Source organism: Rhamphochromis longiceps, linkage group LG5 (genome assembly GCF_057381845.1).
Source record: "Rhamphochromis longiceps isolate RC_006_pf linkage group LG5, R_longiceps_female_GT1.1, whole genome shotgun sequence".
In the NCBI taxonomy this organism is placed as follows: domain Eukaryota; kingdom Metazoa; phylum Chordata; class Actinopteri; order Cichliformes; family Cichlidae; genus Rhamphochromis; species Rhamphochromis longiceps.
The window spans coordinates 8,324,151-8,343,846 of record NC_140561.1 but is presented as its reverse complement, the minus strand read 5'-3'; the positions used below and the strand labels follow the sequence as shown (position 1 = coordinate 8,343,846).

The following is a 19,696-nucleotide window of genomic DNA, read 5'->3' as shown; positions in this document are numbered from 1 at the left end:
TTCATACTTATCATGTAAATATGAAATCCTGCCAAAACAGTTTCAGACAGATGCTTTTAAATAAAGTTTTTGTTTTTGTTTTTTAAAGAAGAAGAACAAACGGTGACGAGAGAAAGCAACTTCTCATATGAATAAGTGAATATGCCCCCAATCCGCATCCCGGACGCACACACAGACAGAGAGAGAGAGAGAGAGAGAGAGAGAGAGAATCATGTGTGATGTAGGCGTGACTGGAGCCACAGGTTCAGTATAAAGTGAGCATGAACTCTGGGATGAGAAACAGTACTGTTCCAGTGTTTTCTTTTGTTCGTTCTTTCCTGGAAGTGAGACATCATGAGAGTGGAAGGTGCGGAATAAAACTGCAGAGGCACTCAGGATTCTTACCAAGAAAAAAAAAAAAATCAAGGTAACTTAGAAAAAACACTCTGAATTTGATATCCATGTTTGTATAAATGTATTATTTATTCTTAAAATCATGATATTTCCTGTCACGTTATACATCTCTGCCTGCCTCAACTTCAGTTCCTTGTGCAGAGCGATGAGGCTGGTCTGGGAAACTGTGATTTCAGCGTTTTTTCTAATGTAATTTCTACTCCTGTCATTTGTTCTGGCTATCCACTCTTCTCCAGGACTAGCTGTGATGATGGAGAAAGCTGCACTGCTGCTTTGCTGCCTGATCATGACTTTGTCAGGCTCCCCACTCTACCCATCCATTAGGTAAGTCCTGACAAAATCACTCAAATTCATTAGGTGTTGTTCATTTCCATTTTTACTGAGGTTTAGGCATATTTTGAAAGTTACGTAAACCCTTTGCTTAGTTCAGCTGTTCAGCTTTGGGAATGCCGATCAATGACAGCATTGGATGATTACACAAAGGGAACATTTTTTGTAAACTCATGGCAAATCACACCAATATGCACTATATATGCATCATTTAGCTAAAATGTTTGGAAACCTTACCAAGTGACATAGAAAATTTTCTTAATATTCAAAATCTGAATGAAACATTAAATATAACATATTTGATCTCTGTCAGGATTAGAAAAATGGTCGTGTCGAAGCTCATCTAACAGTTGACTCTTTACTTTACATGTCATAGCTGTGTCCTCTGTACTTCTGCTAAAAAGGGTCAAGAAGTCTGGATTAGTCACCGCGTTATGTTTACGAGGCATCATCGTCACAGTGTCGTGTACCAAAGCTGCAGATGTAATTTTTCACGCGCTAAAGCATTTTGCAGACTGATGATATTTTCTTTTCTTTTAAATCTGTCATCTTTACAAAGACTGCACTACTATGAAATCATCGTTCTTGCTAGATAAAGGGCTATGTTTGAATAATGGCATTTAAGATGTTCTGCATTCATATAGTTCATGGGGATGTTTCTCAGGTTCGGCCAGAGGGATACATCTATCCTGATGACATCTTCACTAAAGAATCCAGCAGAGCAGCAGGAGGAAGACGCACGTCCTCCCAGGGAGCCAGCAGAGTTGCGGTCCGTATGTTAATATGGTCTGAGTGGCTGATGTAAAATATGGCTCAAAGGCTCAGCTAATGAAACGTCCCAGTCAGAGTGGATCATTTACACATTTTTTAATGGGGATTCTTGATTTATTAGAAGGTACATCATTTTCAAAGATATGTCAAAAAAATACACACAGCTGAATACAATGCAAGCAAACATTGGACTACAGATAGTCTATGCTGGACCTAAATCTTTATATTTTGACCTTTTAGATATGGAGCTACATTTTATTAAAATAGTGCACAAAGTTTTCATTTATGAATTAATTATGAAATGTGGCTAAGATCGATCCACCCCATAATACAGCCCGTGCTGCAAATATAACATATTTCTAATGTAAGATGGGGAAATATTGTTTTTCTACAATATTATGATTTCATTGCACATTACTTAAAATGGATTGTGCAGTGAACATGCACTTGTCATTACAGTATATTTTTTGGTTTCCTGTAAAAACTTCACTTGTTAATTTCTTATTTTGGTGTACTTACCTTTAAATATTTATAGGTAACCATGACTACATTGTAATTTCAAAGCAAATATGTTGAAATTCCATTTGATTACAGGGTACTTACACCTTTAGTTGCAGGCCGTATTTTAAAGTTTTACTAAATGTGTCTTAATACTTCGAACTTTAGTGTGGATGCATAAAAAGATGTGAGCAAATTGTAAATCGACCGCTGGCCAGCTCCCAGATAAATCCTGCCGCTGCACTGCAGTTTACTTTATTTTCTGCTTACACTGACTGAACTGATGCAAACTGTCCCCATTTCTGATTCCAGCTTAGGGCGCCACGCTGATGCCATCTTTACAAACAGCTACAGGAAAGTCCTGGGCCAAATCTCTGCCAGAAAGTTCCTTCAGACAATCATGGGCAAACGGCTGGGGTAGGTAACACAAGTGGACTGAAATCGCTCCAATGTGTGTGGGTTACCAGTACAAATAGCCAGTGAAAGAGGAATTATTGTGGGGTTTGTTTGTTTTTTCCCCACAGGGATGGAAGTGAGAGCTACATGAAACGTCAGTCAGATATCTATGAGGGGACATACAAGGAAGACCTCACAGCCATCCAGAGAAATCAGAGATACAGGGGGGTGCACGGGAATGTCCTGAGACACAGGTATACACGTCTCCAATCTTTAAAAAGCCTAAACATTCAGAATTTGGCTTTTCCCACAACTGCAGATTCACTAAACTGAATCTTTTCTCTTTACAGACTGCTGAGTTGAGGAGGAAAGCTTTATCATCACATTTTTTTTAACCATCTTTTATTTGTTTGAGGGTGTCCTTTAAAGAAAAGAAATGAAATCATCTTATATATTCACATTAAAAGTTGTGAGGAAATCCTACAGCCTAGCTTATCATTGTGTGTGTGTATGTATGTGTATGTGTGTGTGTGTGTGTGTGTGTGTGCGTGGGCGAGGGGCGGGTTGGGTTATTCAAACACCCAAATCAAACTATGTGACCAGATTTCATTAAAAAACCCTTTAGTGGCTTTCTGATTGTGTATCTTATGTGAGGATTGTCTCAAGAATGTGTCTTCAGGGCCACGTCTGCATTATAAATGCCAACTCTGTGTTACAGGTTTCCTGCTATGATTAACAGATGCGACCTTGATGGCCTGTTAAATGGCCGTGCGTGTTGATGTTACTGTACATCTGCACCTTTTCTTTAACATTTCAAGATGTTTCATGAGACAAAAGATGTGATATTTAGAAAGCTTGTATGGAAATGAAGTACATATTTGAAGCAATAATATATTTTACGAGTTTAAAAAGAAGTCAATCAAATCAAATCAAATCAAATCAAAATTTATTTATATAGCACATTTTTAAGACCGAAGTACACCAAAGTGCTTTCCAGTAAAATCACAATACAGATAAAATCACAATAAAATATAAATTACAAATATATAAAATATAAGATGATTACATAATCTAAATACAGAGCCAGATGTAAATTACCCTAATTCGCCTTAAATGCCAGATCAAACAAATACGTTTTTAAACGTGATTTAAAAGACTGAATGGAATCTGACGCGCGAATATGAAGAGGGAGAGTATTCCATAGCCTGGGTGCAGCAACGGCAAAGGCACGGTCTCCTCTGGTCTTCAGCCGAGACCTAGGTTGTACTAAGAGCAGTTGGTCCGATGATCTTAGTGCTCTCTGAGGGCTGTACAGACAGAGGAGATCAGCTAAATAGTCAGGTGCCATATTGTTTAAAATTTTATAAGTAAACAATAAAATTTTAAAATCAATTCGATATTTGATAGGAAGCCAGTGTAAATTTTTCAGAACAGGGGTGATAGAGTCAAACTTTCTAGTGCCGGTCAAGAGACGTGCTGCGGCATTCTGGACCAGCTGCAGACGCTGCAGAAGAGAAGATTGTAGACCCAAGTAGAGTGAGTTACAATAGTCCAGTCTTGACGTAATGAAAGCATGAATGAGTTTCTCTATATCTTTGTGTGGTATGTAGGGTTTAGCCTTAGAAATTAGGCGTAGTTGATGAAAGCTAGTTTTCACCACAGTAGAGACCTGTTTATCAAGTTTGAAGGAACTGTCCATGAAAACTCCAAGATTCCTGGCAGTATCAGTAAGGTAGTTAGCAACAGGCCCAAATGTGCCAGTCAATTGTCCCAGAGGCATATTTCGGTCAAAAACAATAATTTCTGTCTTCTTTCCATTTAAAGTAAGAAAGTTACGTGATAACCAGTCTTTGACATCACTCAGACAGTCAAACAGAGGATGTGGTGAGGATAGAGCATCCCCAGTCAGGTGAAGGTAGATTTGAATATCATCAGCATAACAGTGAAAAGAGACATTGTGTTTCAAAAGTCTGCTGTAGTCGCATGCAACTAGTAGTTTTTGCTGCCTAATGAGACTCTTCAAACACTGCAGATTAACTGGATGTCATTCTGCTGTGTTCTGTACCTGTTACACTACAGTATGTGCTGGCATTACCATTAGCCTGTAATTGTCTACTGTGGCCATCATGGGCACGCTTTATAGACTACACAACTTCACAGAGTGTGAAACACCTTCAAAGATCCCTCCATAGGGACCACGGAGCACCTTAACTCTGGGAAGGTGAACCGTTTTTATCTTGTGTGAAGACTGATTAAAAAAATATCCCTTTAAGGGACACACATGTGTGTACAATAGCGGGGAGTGTAATCACGGTACTGTCTGCACAACTGAGGAACAAACCCCAGCAGGCAGCTGGACTCGTGGCAGCACAGGTGCTGCTTCTAACATTGTCTTAATAACAGCTCTGCTCCGTTTAGAACTCTCATTAAGCTCTGCCATTGATCCATAATGCACAAACACCAGTACCCGACATTTGAATCATCCATGAATCGGTTCTATGGATTAATAATCTTCGCAACCTGTCATTTGATCTGACTTTGAATTAATCAGGGTGTGTTATCCACAATCCACGTGAGTCCAAGTGACGAGCTTTTGATGTGATTTCTATGAGTGATTCTTAATGTTTAGGATAAAAGTTGCTCTCTGTTCCTAATGCTTCCTCCAGCCTGCTCCACTGTGTGCAGGAGAAGAGCCAAACATGTTTGGCTCTTTGTGAACACACTGATGCCTTCTACGTAAAGGACAATAAATCTCCCTCAGGTCATTTTCTCTGCATCAGTGATTACAAGACTTACTGAAAACATCACAAAATGATGACAGCTACTTCACTTAATGCTGGCGTCCATTTGTAAATACAGATGTAAAGCAGTTTTCAGATAACTATAAAATACTTTGTTTAGTGCCACACTGCTGGTTTCGTTTTCTTTCAGCTCCTTGCTTAGAGAATTTTTTTAAAATACTAATAATTTTATTCTGTGATATATTTTTATCAGACGAAGCATTTTTCACAATAAATTCCTAACTTTTGGAGATAAAAGTATTCATCTTTTATCTTATATAAGCTATAGTAATAGGTTATATTCTGACTGCACTACAAAATAGCGAACTCTCCACTTTTTTTTCCCTATGCTGTGCTTTTTATTTTTATTCCCACAATCTGCTCATTTGCATTCAGTACATGTAGCCGCCCTCCACTCAGACCTGCAATAAATTCGAGGCTGCTGTGGCTCAGGAGATAGAGCAGGTCATCTACCAATCAGAGGGTTAGTAGTTCAATCTCTGGCTATTCCAGTTCAAGCACCTTAAGAGTCCTTAGGTGAGATACTGAACCCTGAATGGCCTCTGATGCATTCAGTGGAGTCTGTGGGATCACTAAAGGTGTAGCTTTTAAAAGCAGCAGTGTGACTTTGATTAAGAAAGTACTATGGCAGTGCAAGTACATTTATCATTTATCTAATGTGTTTAGGAGACACCTTTAGATTGTAGCTGGAAAAAGAAGAATGTTTTTACCCAAGCAAATATCATTTCTTTCTCCCCTACTGTGATGACAAAAAAATAAAATATATAAGAGAGATATATATATATAATCAATTTGACATACACAAAAAACCCACTGAGCTCATATTCTTCTCTATAATAAGAAAAAGAAAGAAACACGTGAGACTTGACCTCCCCAGCACCTTTATTTCCTGTTCTTCTTTACAAAAACATCCTCAAATTGCCCTCTTTTTTTACTTATTAACAGACTTTCTCAGAGACATCGACTCTGTATCAAATAGGAAACAGCCACAGAAATGTTCCATGTGTCAGTATTACTGCCAATATGGTTCATTAACAGTTGAAAAATGTTACGAGGTGAGCTGAGGGACAAAAAAGAGGAATGTACCAAAAAAAATAAAATAAAATAAGGAGGGGGGCGGGACAAACCCAGGTTTTAAAAAAAACAAACAAACAAAAAAAAAAGAAACCAACAAAAACAGCTCGCAATAAGAAAACAAATCTCACAGGAAGATGAAGTGCAATGATCAGTAGCTCCACAGTCCTCTGCACTGAGTGTTATTCCAGACTCCCAGAGACGTGGTGATATTTCAATTTCTTCCATTTGGCAACACAGACAAACTGCATGCTTTGAAGTTTTCAACTTTTCGTCCCATTTTCTCTTAAAAAAAAAAACAAAAAAAAAACAAAAAACAAAACAAAACAAGGTTTTGATGGAAACAACAAAACAATCATCTTCTTTTTTCTTGCCCCTATTTTTTCTGATTTCTGTGGAGAGATACAAAAACAAGCATTAGTTATTACAGACATGACAATGAATGAATGAATGAGAACCTCTCTGGGTTCTCACTGAGCACCTGATCACTGACAAATCATGGATCATGCATTCTGATTGTGCACCCTACCACAAAAACACAGTGTAAGTAGGCAAAAACACAGAGCAACCATCATGACCAAAATCTCTCAAGTCGTGGACGATGCACGGACATGGACACAAAACACATCTCTCAAATGTAATGGTACAACCAGAACCACGAGTGTTAGACAACACAATGGAGGGACTGTCCAAGTGGCTGCATGGCTATGGTTGCAGTGATCGTGGTGGGATGAGTGAAGAGGCAAACCAGAGGGGGGGTGGGGGGGTGGGGGGGGTGGCAGCAAGTACATGTGAACACTCGGAGTTAGAATGAGCACCACACAGCCATGCACGCTGCGAGACATTATGGAAATGCGCAGTGGATGCAGTCTGTGAGGATGCCCTTACTTCAGCCTGGAAGCAGAACCGACTCATTTGTTACAAATGGGGGAGGCTTTATCGAAGGCTTCTATACTTTGCCAATCTACTACTTTGCTCTGCAGCAATCCTGTAAGACACAGCGAGGTGTGGATAGAAGGGTTAAAGAAAAGAAAAGAGCTTCACGAGACAAAAACTAGCCTGGAAGAAGGGACAAAGTCCTCAGTTGGAGAATGACATTGGTGAAATCCTTAATTGAAATCTTCTACGTTGTTAAATGGGCTGTTGTGAGATCAAGAGGTAAAGGCGGACAATTACAAAGCGAGCTCTCGAGTCAGAGACAAATTGCTCACTCTGGCCCTCAAAGAGCTCTACATAATCACGGTGAAGAAATTGCCCCTGATATCATCACTGCTTTCACTCCTTTAGATCTTGCTGCTGTTCTTCTCTCCTTTTCCAAGTATGCACAAGCTCTTCTACTGGCAGAGAGCCTGATATCGAAATTAGCCTCTGCAGGCCCACTGAACAGCTACGAATATAGAATAGGCACTTTCCCTCAAGTTTGGAGATAAGAACTACCTAGAAGCCTCACAGCACTGAAGTCCTTGTTATCTGGAAAAGGGCTAGGCTTTCTCTCTACCATTAAGGACTCTCTAGGAGCCATTTGTGCCAGTCGCATTTGGCAGGCGTACCTCTTCACTGCTTTCTGGGCCAGCATGCGGTTTCCGGCAAGGAAAGTTACACCGCCGATGATTGCCAGGTACTTCAGAGTCTGGAACATGTTCAGGTGGGTCCAGTAGACGTACATCAGGCCCAGCATGGCTGAAATGAAACAGCCAAATAGATTTGAACATTAATGACCACCCAGCCAAGTTCCCCATCTCCACTCCTTCACAACATATAGAATGCTCCAATGCTATGATATACTGAGCCATAGTCCTTTGAATTTGACATATATCTTCATGGTAACAAAAGGAAATAATTATAGAATAAAACCTTTAATATTTTTACTGGAAGTATTACAGTGGTCCTGTGGTTTGGACAGCCAGCAACAGCCATTAACAGAACTGCAGCCACCATCCTGTTGCGCTGTAGTAGCCATTGTGCTGTCACGTCATTCACTCTAAAACTTACACTATAGCCTACATGTGTTAGTATCATGGATCACATTAGCTGGTTAATTAACATGCCAACTCAACTAGCATTTAACAAGTGGCTTCTTCCTAATGGCTCATCCTACAAAGCTTACAGAAACCACGCTCTGTCCTGACATCTGCAAACACGTTGCTGATGAGTTTATGGGCTCAGTCACTTGTTACGGGTCACACTAAATGAGTCCAATATTTAAATATTTAAACTTCTAAGAGTCCCTCAGCCTAGTGACTGTTTAGTGATCCCCAGGGAGCCGCTGGTCTAAGAAAAACTGAACCCGACCCAGTTAGCAAGTAGTTGTGGCAGGTTGCTGCCAGTCACTAACATGAGATAGGTTTCCTATCCCATTCTGGTTCTAAAAACACTACCCTGTGCAACTGGTTTCACCCAGCAGTAACCAGCCAACATTTGCTAACTGGTTGGGGAACACACATTTTTCCCTTTATATTCTGGGAAGCGGCCACTAAGAAAGCACAAATGTTCCACGAAAATGTTTTAAGTTGCGTTAAAAATTACATTAAACTGTTACAGAGCCATGAAGGTTTTGCCACGTGTGCACAGAGACATCGGGAGACACGGCACTTCGAAGGAAATTTTTTATGCCTAAAACACAAACCTCCCTTTAAAGAGAGCACTGTGGCAGGTGAAGCATCGGATCTGTGTGGCGTGACGAGAACACTGAACTCTGTGGTGATAAAAAACGCACAGAGCTAAGTCTGCTGGAATTCTGCATTGTTTTCCTGTCACAATTGCCTGTCGCACTTTTGTGTCATCATGAAGTGCCCTCGATTTCAGTGGTTTTGACACTTCATGGGAGATGTAGCCCCACCAGATGTTTACTTTGGAGAGCAATTTGCACAACAATAGTGATGATGGAAATGAGCAGAAATTTGCATTTCCTGTTGTCGTGCTTTTCTGGGTTTAAATTTTTGCTTCTTTTGGCTGCTAAATTCCGCACATGGAAAACTGACTTAATGTCACAGAGGTGTTTGGGGAATTTCATGAATAATGCATACTTAGAATAATCATTCTGCGTAATGTCAGCTGTTCTTACAGCAATTCGCTCATCGTGTAGAACAACAGCGGGCAAACAGCAGGCAGAGAAGCTGGAAAAAAGTCGAGTCTGTGGCAAAGATTTCATTTCAAACACGGGGACTAACCTGCGTGTCCCAGATGGAACAGGATGGTGCTCGGAGAGAAGCTGAAGCTGGAGATGTTGGCGCCGAGCTTGACCCACTACAGAGGAGAGAGGGGAATAAAACACAATGTGATTTTTCGTCCTCTGCAAGAGGACAAAAGAGCCAAAAAAATTGTTTACCACCTAACGCACAATGAACTGATCCACGGCAACAATGACTATTATTCATCACTGAAAATGCCAGGGGAAAAATACACTATAGCTTTTGTGATTTCAAATTAAAACAAGTATTATAGTCATAGTGGACTAGAGTCTCATTCACTGTCTGTGAAGGCTTCATACTGAAGAGCTTTTCAACAGGGGAAAAAAAGATCACTGCACAGAGCAATAGCACAGGCGGACGAGCTATCAGGGAAAGCTTGGACTGATAATGAAATAGGTTTGTTTGTAGGTGTGTCTCTTTAAATAGCAAATTACTTCCATACGTATACGAAACCACAGCTAGATGGAGAGTGGGGAAAAAAAAAAAAAAAAAGGGAAACATTTTGTACAAACATATTATTATTATTATTATTATTATTATTATTACCAGAATGAGCAGCAGCAGGAAGGGAGACAGGATGAGTGCAGTGAAGGTGTTGGAAACCACTGTGGAGGGCTTCTTCTCAGGTTCTCTGAACAGATGCTGCACAAACATGAGGAGATTGTTAAAATCAAGCTGGTTTCATTCTATCATCAGCCAGTAAATGAGATGTTAAGAGAGCATAACTAGTACCTGAATCTCTGGTTTGGGTACATAAAGAGTCTTAGGTTGAATTGTTGCCGGGGCCTCCTCATCCACGAACTTCAGAATGACGTCGGCCTTTCAAAAGATTAAAAGTGGGTGAGCAGGGTTTACGTCAGCGAGGACTCGCTATCGCCAACAGGCCTCAGACACTCACCACGTTCCACAGGATGGGATTCTCTAAAGTGGCGTCTCCAACGATGAGGTAGAGAGAATAGGTGCCAGAGATGGAGTCGAATTCTGATTTCCGCTCGGCTGTGTCCAACTCAAACTTGTACAGGTTCTTGCTGTCGGGTTCGGCCACAAACACGACCTCCTGGCCAGTTTTCTGATTGTGCAGCCGTACAAAGGTCTGCAACATGGACAAGAAACAGGTTTTTGACATCAGGTGAGGGTTTGAGCTCACCCTCCTGCCATAACCAGTGTGTGTCTTCTTGCGTTTGACTAGACGTTCACTATGAGGGCCGTATGGTCACAAACGAGACTATAAAAGCAGACGAAGTCAGAAACAAGTGTTCTGTCAGCAGTTTGCTGTAGACATGTGTTCCTGTCACACTCTGATTACACACCTGGTGAGGTGTGAGCTCCACTCCAGTGTTAATGTCAACCAGCTGGAAGGACATGGCAAAGTTCTGGTGGCTGTCTGCTGTGAAGGAGCTCTTAGCTTTGGAAGGATAGTCCACCCTGCATGTGTATTTACCAAAAAGAAAAGACAAAAACAGATGAAAATCATTTAGTATTTTACTTTCCTCTTACGGTGGATCAACAAAAGCTGGCACCACTTTTTAAATTTGATTTCCAACCTGGTGGTCTTTGTGCCGATGCTCTGGTCCTTATCCACCACAGAGAGGTCCATGTTGGTCACAGCCACCTCTGTGGACACCTTCACTTTAAGCTACAGGTGGAGACAGAGTACAAAGCAGAGTCATGAGTACAGTAGTCAAAGTGTGTGCACAAACAATGCAATGAGAATTCAGTGGTTCCCCACACAGCCTGCACACGGGCAGGCAGCCCGGGTATATTAAAGCCTGAACAGATTATCCTGGATGCAAATCACATTCTACACATCTGTGATGGATCTAAAAGGAGTGGACAATCCCTTTACTCTTGTTTTCAAAGTTTAATCACTGCTCAAATGTCTCCTTAATATGGTTTAATATGCTACTGTGGAAAAACTCAACAGCATTCAGCTGCTTCCCCAGAGAGGATCGCAGAATCCAACTCAACAGTAGCTGGACCAAAGCTTGCATCAGCAGCCCCGGAGGGCCACTCCAACCAAAATGTGTAGCAGATGGAGAGCTGGTCCATACGTGACTACACCGAGACTGCAAAAGAGCAAAATGAGAACTACAAGTGCCAACTTCAAGACGGTGCCATCATCCCTCGGATCAGAGGTTTGCTGGACTGACATATGATTTTACTTTTTTTTTTTTTCCCCACAAAGTACATGGCAAATAAAATACTTGCTGATGAGAACCTTATAAATATAATTATTTCTTTATTCATTTAAGAAATGATGGATCCCTGTTTTTCCTTCTCCATCCTTTCCTTCTTCTGCTTTCCTTCTCCAAGCTGCTGGACTTGAATGAACACAAATTTTAAACTGGTGCAGCAGGTACTTCTCTCTCTCACTCACACACACACACACACACACACACACACACACACACACACACACACACACACACACACACACACACACACACACACACACACACACACACACACACACACACACACACACACACACACACACACACACACACACACACACACACACACACACACACACACCGTTAGAGTGGTCTGTCCAACGATTTCTGTAACTGGGTTCACATCCACTTCATGTCGTGACTGGCCAGCTGCAAGGAGCCAAGAAAGCAGCCTGATTTTGTACTTCTCTCTCTCGTGTTCCCTTTTCCATTGGACACAGAGCATTTTACGGCACTTCTCCTGCGAACAACCAGGTGAAATATCCTGACAGTCTCCATGGAGAGACTGTCTGATGACGTGCACCATTGTTCCCACATACTGCACAGTATCCTGTTATACCCCACCCTCCAGCTTTGTCATGTCTCAATATGAATGAACAAGAGCTGCACAAATATGTTCTTCTAATTTTTGTTTTTAACTATATAGAAAACAAGATCATCTGCATAACCACATCTCCCTGATCAAGTTTTATTTATTTGGTTTTCAGTTAGATTGTAGCTAAAGTTCAATCTGCTGGAAAAAACAAACATGTTTTTAAGTTAGGAAATACATAAAGATTGTAGAGCACTCGTGTTAATAATTGCAAACTCATTACTGACCAAAACTATTCTGATTTCTGCCATAACTGAACATCAGCAGTGAAAGAAAGCTCCTGAAGCTGTAGAGGACCACCATTTCCACAAGCCCAACAGCAGGCACTTTGTCATTAATACAAACAGCCTGCTGGTTAGTGGGATGGGCAGTACACCAGATGTATCAGCATACATGCAGTAATTTCTTTAATTATATGAATATTAAGTCAATAATAAGTCAAATAGCACTCAATAAACCAAAATGCCTATTGTGGATTTTACAGGAGTTAGAGCTGCATCCACACGTAGCGACCAGAGCCCACAGAAAGTGATCGAGTAAAATAATCACTGGGATGCAAAGTTGGCGGAAAGCGAGTACCAATGCGAGTGCAGGATACTTTCGATTGAGATATGACCTAGTAGTAAATGCATTAAAGGGTTACCTAGGCAACTGGAGCCTGGAACGTGTGCAAGCGATGAGCTGTCAGCTTCAAAGGGAATCATTTTGTGTGGACACAGTTTAAGAAGTTGAAGCTCAAGCTACACTTGTAGTATATTCATTAAAAGGAAAGTTTTCTATGCAGTCTATGCAGCGCTGTTCAAAACTAAGCACACCCCAACATTCAACAGCTAGCAGAACCACCGTCACTGTTTTGTGTACGACTTTATCCGTCTCTCATGTCGTTGTAGAGGAATTTTGACCCCACCCTTCTTTACAAAACTGCGTCAGCTCATTGAGGTTTGACTATATTTGATTAAGGCATTAATTTAAGCACAGCTCTCTTAAGATCAACAGCATATTGATCAGGTTGAGTTCTAGACTTTGACTGGACCTTTACGACATGTTGATTCTTTTCTCTTTCAGCCATTCCAAACTTTACTGCCAGAAAGAAGAAGAGTTTGTGCTGATGTGCCGTGTTTGGTTTTTCCCAAACATGGTAGATGTACATTATGGCCAAACATCTCCACCTATTCACATAAGTTTTGCTTTAATAATCAACAGCTTCCTGAAATCAAAGCACGTAACAGTGTTTGAAATATGAACACTTTCCAAATCTTTCATATTTACAGAATGGTATTCTGGGTAATGTCATCTTTCAAGGTAGAATAACAGTACAACAGCTGGGAGGATGTTTGTGGCTACATATAAAGACGAGGATGAAGAAAGAGACGCGACATGCCCTAACGCAGACCTTCCCAAAGTGGGGGCGCAGAGCCATTGCAGGGGGGGCGCGGTATGAAAAGGGGGGGGGGAGGCTTGGACACTGCTAGCACGGGGCGCCCACACAAACGCAAAGCAGGAGATGAAGCATCGCGGAATATGTTTCCAAACCAACTTCATTCTAAGCCAAAGACTAGAAAATATGGTGAAGCATGTCTGCCCTTTGGCTTCACCTGCACAAGTGCCGAGGTAGGTCTCCCCTGCAGGATTGGTTTTCCCTGCGTCGGGAGCAGCGCTGGGCTGTTCAAATCACGGACAAACAGGATCCCACAGCTGTTTGTTTTTAAACCCATTTTGCACAGAGAGGCATTTTTTGAAAAATGGATTGATAGTAATGTTGAATATTATTACACAGGAAAAAAAACAACTACACGTAAAATAATCCCACTGTGACGCCTCTGCCTTTGTAAATGGAGGGACAGTAACTGCGTGTGTATATGTAAACATGTAAAACCTGAAGATTAACAGTATTTTGTCTCTATCTGCCATTCTGCAATTCATCTCACGTAAACAATAACGTGGCGCACAGCGTGACGTGAAAAAAAGGCACACACCTTTGACGTTGTGTTACGAACTCTGTATTCCTCGTCCACACGTAAACATAAAAAAGGAGTTTTAAAAAAAATCTCAGTTTTCGGTGATTTGAAACGCCGTTTAGGTGCGGACGAAAGGCCCAAGCACATAGAAACAGCTGCGTTTTCAAAAATACCCGTGTAGGTGTGGACGTACCGTACAAGAGTTAGTAGTTTATTTTATTATTACCTGTAATTTATTGCAGATTACTTGTATTTGCTTAATTGTTTACTAAATGTTTGAGGTGTGAAATAAACCGCAATGGAGCAAAATATGGGTGTGTGTGGTTGGAGGATGTGTTTGTGCGCGCGCAGGGCGCGAACATTTTTCTTGTAAAACAAAGGGGGGCCCAGCAAAATAAAGTTTGGGAACCACTGCCCTAACGTAACATAACATGTGACTAACAGAGAGCTGTGTGTATTTTAAGCTTTTTAGTTAAAGAAAAAATGAAAAAAATTTTTTTTGACTTTTTCATATTTGCTTGTTGCTTTGCTCTGCAAACACTAACGAGTCACATATTTGCTTCAAAACAGCAGCAATTAAAAGTGACCTTAGGTGCAGACTACAGGCCTCAGGCAAATATTTCATATTAGTTAAGGGGGGGTCTAAGACTACTTTTCTTATTGTTCTGATTGTGTGTTATTACAATGATTTATTTTACATATACCCCTGACAAAAGGGAAAAGGAGTCACTGTAAACCTAAATAAAGAACCACTGATTGGAAAAATAACAATGACTATTATTGTGCATGCCAATTCCAGCTAAATGCAGCAAGAAAAAAAACGTACCTCGACATGATTGGCAACCAGCCGGCTGTCCCCGGTCACTGCAATGGTGAACTGGTAATATCCGCTGGCTGGCTGGCTGGACATGAAGTTCAGTTCAAAGACGCCGCTGAAAAGGAGAAAATAAGAAGAACTCAGTATAACAGCTGGGGTTGCAGTCACAATTTACTGTAAAATGAAAGTACGTTGGGATATTATGTAAAGAGGATTAGAAACACAATCTACAGCCAATGACAACTGTCTGCTTTAATACTGGAGTTTACCCTGTCGTTGGGGATAAATCTCAACTTCTGGGGAACTTGAGAGACGACTGTACAGCTAACATACATTTGGATTCTTATACATACTCATTAATTGTGAATGGTGCTTGGTTGAGAATAGCAGCCTTTGAGGCCACAGCGTATGCAGATTCCACCACCACGTTGGCTGAGTCTAGTGGTTGAGACATGACATCAGTGACAAGGAGCTGTGAATCAGAAAGAGAGAGAGACAGGGTGATGTGACTGTGAGGTGATTAAAAACCACACTGAGGGCTGTAGATAGAACACGATCCATCATGTGTACCTGCAGGGTTGGCTGGCTGTGGGAAACAGTAGCTGGGCCCTGGGCAGTGACGACTACCGGTACGTGGAAGCGGTTGCCGGACAGAGCAGCGGCGGCGCTTGCCACGCTGAAAGCCTCAGCCAGAGAGTCCCAGGATTTCTTGCTGAAGATAGAATTCACCAGCTGGATGACCTGATCCTGTGTGAAGAGAACATTTGCCATCAATACCAAGCCAAATCGATATACAGTGGGGCAAAAAAGTATTTAGTCAGCCACCGATTGTGCAAGTTCCCCCACCTAAAATGATGACAGAGGTCAGTAATTTGCACCAGAGGTACACTTCAACTGTGAGAGACAGAATGTGAAAAAAAAAAATCCATGAATCCACATGGTAGGATTTGTAAAGAATTTATTCGTAAATCAGGGTGGAAAATAAGTATTTGGTCAATAACAAAAATACAACTCAATACTTTGTAACATAACCTTTGTTGGCAATAACAGAGGTCAAACATTTACTATAGGTCTTTACCAGGTTTGCACACACAGTAGCTGGTATTTTGGCCCATTCCTCCATGCAGATCTTCTCGAGAGCAGTGATGTTTTGGGGCTGTCGCCGAGCAACACGGACTTTCAACTCCCGCCACAGATTTTCTATGGGGTTGAGGTCTGGAGACTGGCTAGGCCACTCCAGGACTTTCAAATGCTTCTTACGGAGCCACTCCTTTGTTGCCCGGGCGGTGTGTTTTGGATCATTGTCATGTTGGAAGACCCAGCCTCGTTTCATCTTCAAAGTTCTCACTGATGGAAGGAGGTTTTGGCTCAAAATCTCACGATACATGGCCCCATTCATTCTGTCCTTAACACGGATCAGTCGTCCTGTCCCCTTGGCAGAAAAACAGCCCCATAGCATGATGTTTCCACCCCCATGCTTCACAGTAGGTATGGTGTTCTTGGGATGCAACTCAGTATTCTTCTTCCTCCAAACACGACGAGTTGAGTTTATACCAAAAAGTTCTACTTTGGTTTCATCTGACCACATGACATTCTCCCAATCCTCTGCTGTATCATCCATGTGCTCTCTGGCAAACTTCAGACGGGCCTGGACATGCACTGGCTTCAGCAGCGGAACACGTCTGGCACTGCGGGATTTGATTCCCTGCCGTTGTAGTGTGTTACTGATGGTGACCTTTGTTACTTTGGTCCCAGCTCTCTGCAGGTCATTCACCAGGTCCCCCCGTGTGGTTCTGGGATCTTTGCTCACCGTTCTCATGATCATTTTGACTCCACGGGATGAGATCTTGCGTGGAGCCCCAGATCGAGGGAGATTATCAGTGGTCTTGTATGTCTTCCATTTTCTGATGATTGCTCCCACAGTTGATTTTTTCACACCAAGCTGCTTGCCTATTGTAGATTCACTCTTCCCAGTCTGGTGCAGGTCTACAATACTTTTCCTGGTGTCCTTCGAAAGCTCTTTGGTCTTGGCCATGGCGGAGTTTGGAGTCTGACTGTTTGAGGCTGTGGACAGGTGTCTTTTATACAGATGATGAGTTCAAACAGGTGCCATTCATACAGGTAACGAGTGGGGGACAGAAAAGCGTCTTACAGAAGACGTTACAGGTCTGTGAGAGCCAGAGATTTTCCTTGTTTGAGGTGACCAAATACTTATTTTCCACCCTGATTTACGAATAAATTCTTTACAAATCCTACCATGTGAATTCATGGATTTTTTTTTCACATTCTGTCTCTCACAGTTGAAGTGTACCTCTGGTGCAAATTACTGACCTCTGTCATCATTTTAGGTGGGGGAACTTGCACAATCGGTGGCTGACTAAATACTTTTTTGCCCCACTGTAACTTCAGCTGGTACAGCACCTCACAAACAGATATCAGACCTCTTTGATAGGAGGCTCCATGTCCATGTGATCTGACAGGGAATAAGCAGCGGTCACAAACATGGCGGTTGCTTCGAGTCCCTCTTCAAACTGGAGGTAGAGGCCACCGAGGTCATCCAAGCGAGCTGTCAGATCCTGGAAGGGAAAAGCCATCAGAAGAGGAGTTAGAATTTACCTTAATGTCTGTCGTGCATATTGTTGCAGTGATAGATACTCTTATTAAACAAAGCCAAGGTCAGCATATGTACAAGTAACACCTCCGAGTCAAAAGTTCAGACTTCAGAGGGTTTTTTTTACTCCCGACTCCTTACTGTCACTGAGAGAGGATATCACTGACTTGCTCAGCTCATCTGTTGTTCACACCTTGTGACTGGTAAAAAGAAGCCAACCAGAAGGAAACTAAAATGCCTCATTTGAACAAAGAGGCTGTCCCAAGGCCTAGTGCAACACAAATGTGGATCATTTGCAGCTTTACATCATGCAAAGCAATCCTTTTAGGGTCAAAGAATAAAAATATAAAACCATAAGTAAATACAATAGGGCCCATTTTGAAGATATAGGATTTCTTGCTATAAATCAAAAAATAGTGAGACAGCACCATCTGGTGGTAGTTTTAAAGTTCACCTCAATTTCTTCCAGTATTCCTCCGAGCTCTGCCTGCTGGGAAAGCTGGGATGCTGTTTGCAGAGCCATGGTGATGCTGTCCAAAGAGAACACCCATTTATTGTAAAATAAGATGCATAGACTCTCTTTATTTTTATTGTATTTTTTTGGTAATGACAACTGAAAAGCATCTAACACTTACGCCATAACATTATCCTCTTTGTTGATCCGGGCTGTCAAGGAACCTACAACTTCCTGGGAAGCAAGAGGAAGCCCAAGAGAGCTGAGAGCAGTCACAGCCCGATGAATCTGAGTCATGGTCGAATCTTCACTGACTGCAGCCAGGAGGAGGTCGCGGGTTTCGTTGGATACAGGGATCTAAAGAGTTAAAAACAAAAACAATGCACACAAATGTAATTCATGCATTTCTGTTACACTTATCTCTAACAGAAAGAAGGGATAACAGACAGAGAGACACCATGAAATATTTTTATACCTCACATCCTGAAATGGCACGACTGATCTCAGCAGCAAAGAAGAGTGAATCAACACTAGTGGAATCAAGCTGAGATTTCACAAACTGGCACACATCCTAAAAACAAACAAATGCAAAACAGCCACATAGTGAAGACCGATGGGAGTCTAGAGTCCATATATTACATATGCAAATAATGAAGGACTGTTTTTCTCACTTCGTGATCGGGAACTGTCGCTCCCAGCTTGGTCAGACCTACAACTGAGTAGTATGCGGACTCCAGGTCAGTGAACTGCTGGCTCAGGAGGTTCTGCAGTCGGGCCACATCAGACAGGGAGAGGTAATGTGACGGTGTGAGCGCCTGAGCTCCGGAAAGAGCCAGGCTGAGAAAGAACAACCCGAACAGCCCTGCGGACACACAGCATGGACTAAGTAATCTGACGCCGGCTGCTGCTCGAAAGGTGAATTCATAAACACAAAATTAAATATATAATAAACAGAATAATACATTTTTATAATAGCTTCTCAACATACAATTCATTCATTCATGTAACGCTCGCTCGTGCAGGTCTAGCTACGAGCCAGCAAGCTAACGTCAGTAGGAAACGGCACACTGCGAGCACAGAGCGGTATTTTTCCACCAACGATAAAACCTGCATTTCAACAAAAGCTTACACGACATGAATAAAACCAAAGATGCACATAAATGACATTCAATTCGGCGTTTTGTAAAGGAATGTACTCACTAGACCGGTCCATGTCTTGAGGTCTAATGCAGCGTCACCAAAAGCGACGATTACTTCCGGTGTCTCAGAGCGCGACCTGTCAGTAGGGGGATATCCGGCTGTACACGTTGCATTTAAAAATAAATGCCCACTAAAATTATCATTTTTATTATTATTATTTTAATATATAAATACTTTGTATACGTGTAAGACGCACTGTAAATAAAATAATGGTCTATATTTACATTCTTTGACATCGAATGCAAACTGTAGATCATGTTCGCAAATATCAGCTGTGCCGTCGCCATACTGCAACAGGATTCTGGATGCTTTCAGGAAATTTCTAGATTTTTGTACCTATACAGCTACCGATATCACTGTAAAGTAGTATTTGCAA

General features: G+C 41.6%; 2 protein-coding genes and 1 long non-coding RNA gene across 4 annotated transcripts; 1 reads left to right on the top strand and 2 right to left on the bottom strand.

Moving 5' to 3' along the window:
- Window positions 1-362: 362 nt before the first annotated feature.
- ghrh (growth hormone releasing hormone) lies at window positions 363-2,904 on the top strand. Its single transcript, XM_085405651.1, has 6 exons — window positions 363-406; window positions 630-717; window positions 1,388-1,492; window positions 2,305-2,409; window positions 2,517-2,642; window positions 2,739-2,904. The coding sequence occupies exons 2-6, from the start codon at window positions 641-643 to the stop codon at window positions 2,749-2,751; spliced, it is 426 nt and encodes a 141-aa protein (XP_085261777.1). The 5' UTR covers window positions 363-406; window positions 630-640; the 3' UTR covers window positions 2,752-2,904.
- Window positions 2,905-6,216: 3,312 nt separating this feature from the next.
- On the bottom strand, window positions 6,217-19,413 carry rpn2 (ribophorin II). 2 transcript variants are annotated; one of them, XM_085405627.1, is made up of 17 exons: window positions 19,321-19,413; window positions 18,792-18,982; window positions 18,596-18,691; window positions 18,302-18,477; window positions 18,121-18,196; window positions 17,497-17,631; window positions 15,626-15,802; window positions 15,409-15,527; window positions 15,065-15,170; window positions 10,999-11,090; window positions 10,765-10,879; window positions 10,353-10,547; window positions 10,187-10,273; window positions 10,001-10,096; window positions 9,434-9,509; window positions 7,814-7,943; window positions 6,217-6,655 (listed from the first exon to the last, which is right to left on the bottom strand). In XM_085405627.1, exons 1-17 carry the CDS (start codon window positions 19,331-19,333, stop codon window positions 6,640-6,642), a joined length of 1,896 nt encoding a protein of 631 aa, XP_085261753.1. In that variant the 5' UTR covers window positions 19,334-19,413; the 3' UTR covers window positions 6,217-6,639. The 2 variants fall into 2 exon arrangements, with proteins under 2 accessions (XP_085261753.1, XP_085261752.1); XM_085405626.1 differs by having other exon boundaries at window positions 6,556-7,251.
- Window positions 11,737-15,033, bottom strand: LOC146669166 (uncharacterized). Its single transcript, XR_014911682.1, has 2 exons — window positions 11,958-15,033; window positions 11,737-11,813 (listed from the first exon to the last, which is right to left on the bottom strand). It is a non-coding gene; the product is annotated as an uncharacterized LOC146669166 (long non-coding RNA).
- Window positions 19,414-19,696: the final 283 nt, after the last annotated feature.

Excerpts from the sequence above, each read along its gene's own strand:
- rpn2 (XM_085405626.1), bottom strand. Across the intron at positions 17,632-18,120 it reads GAATACTGGAAGAAATTGAG|GATCTGACAGCTCGCTTGGA; the intron begins GTGAACTTTAAA and ends TTTCCCTTCCAG. Across the intron at positions 15,803-17,496 it reads TGGAGCCTCCTATCAAAGAG|GATCAGGTCATCCAGCTGGT; the intron begins GTCTGATATCTG and ends CTCTTCACACAG.
- ghrh (XM_085405651.1), top strand. The coding sequence starts at position 641 with ATGATGGAGAAAGCTGCACTGCTGCTTTGCTGCCTGATCATGACTTTG. Across the intron at positions 1,493-2,304 it reads AGGGAGCCAGCAGAGTTGCG|CTTAGGGCGCCACGCTGATG; the intron begins GTCCGTATGTTA and ends TTCTGATTCCAG. Across the intron at positions 2,410-2,516 it reads ATCATGGGCAAACGGCTGGG|GGATGGAAGTGAGAGCTACA; the intron begins GTAGGTAACACA and ends TTTTCCCCACAG.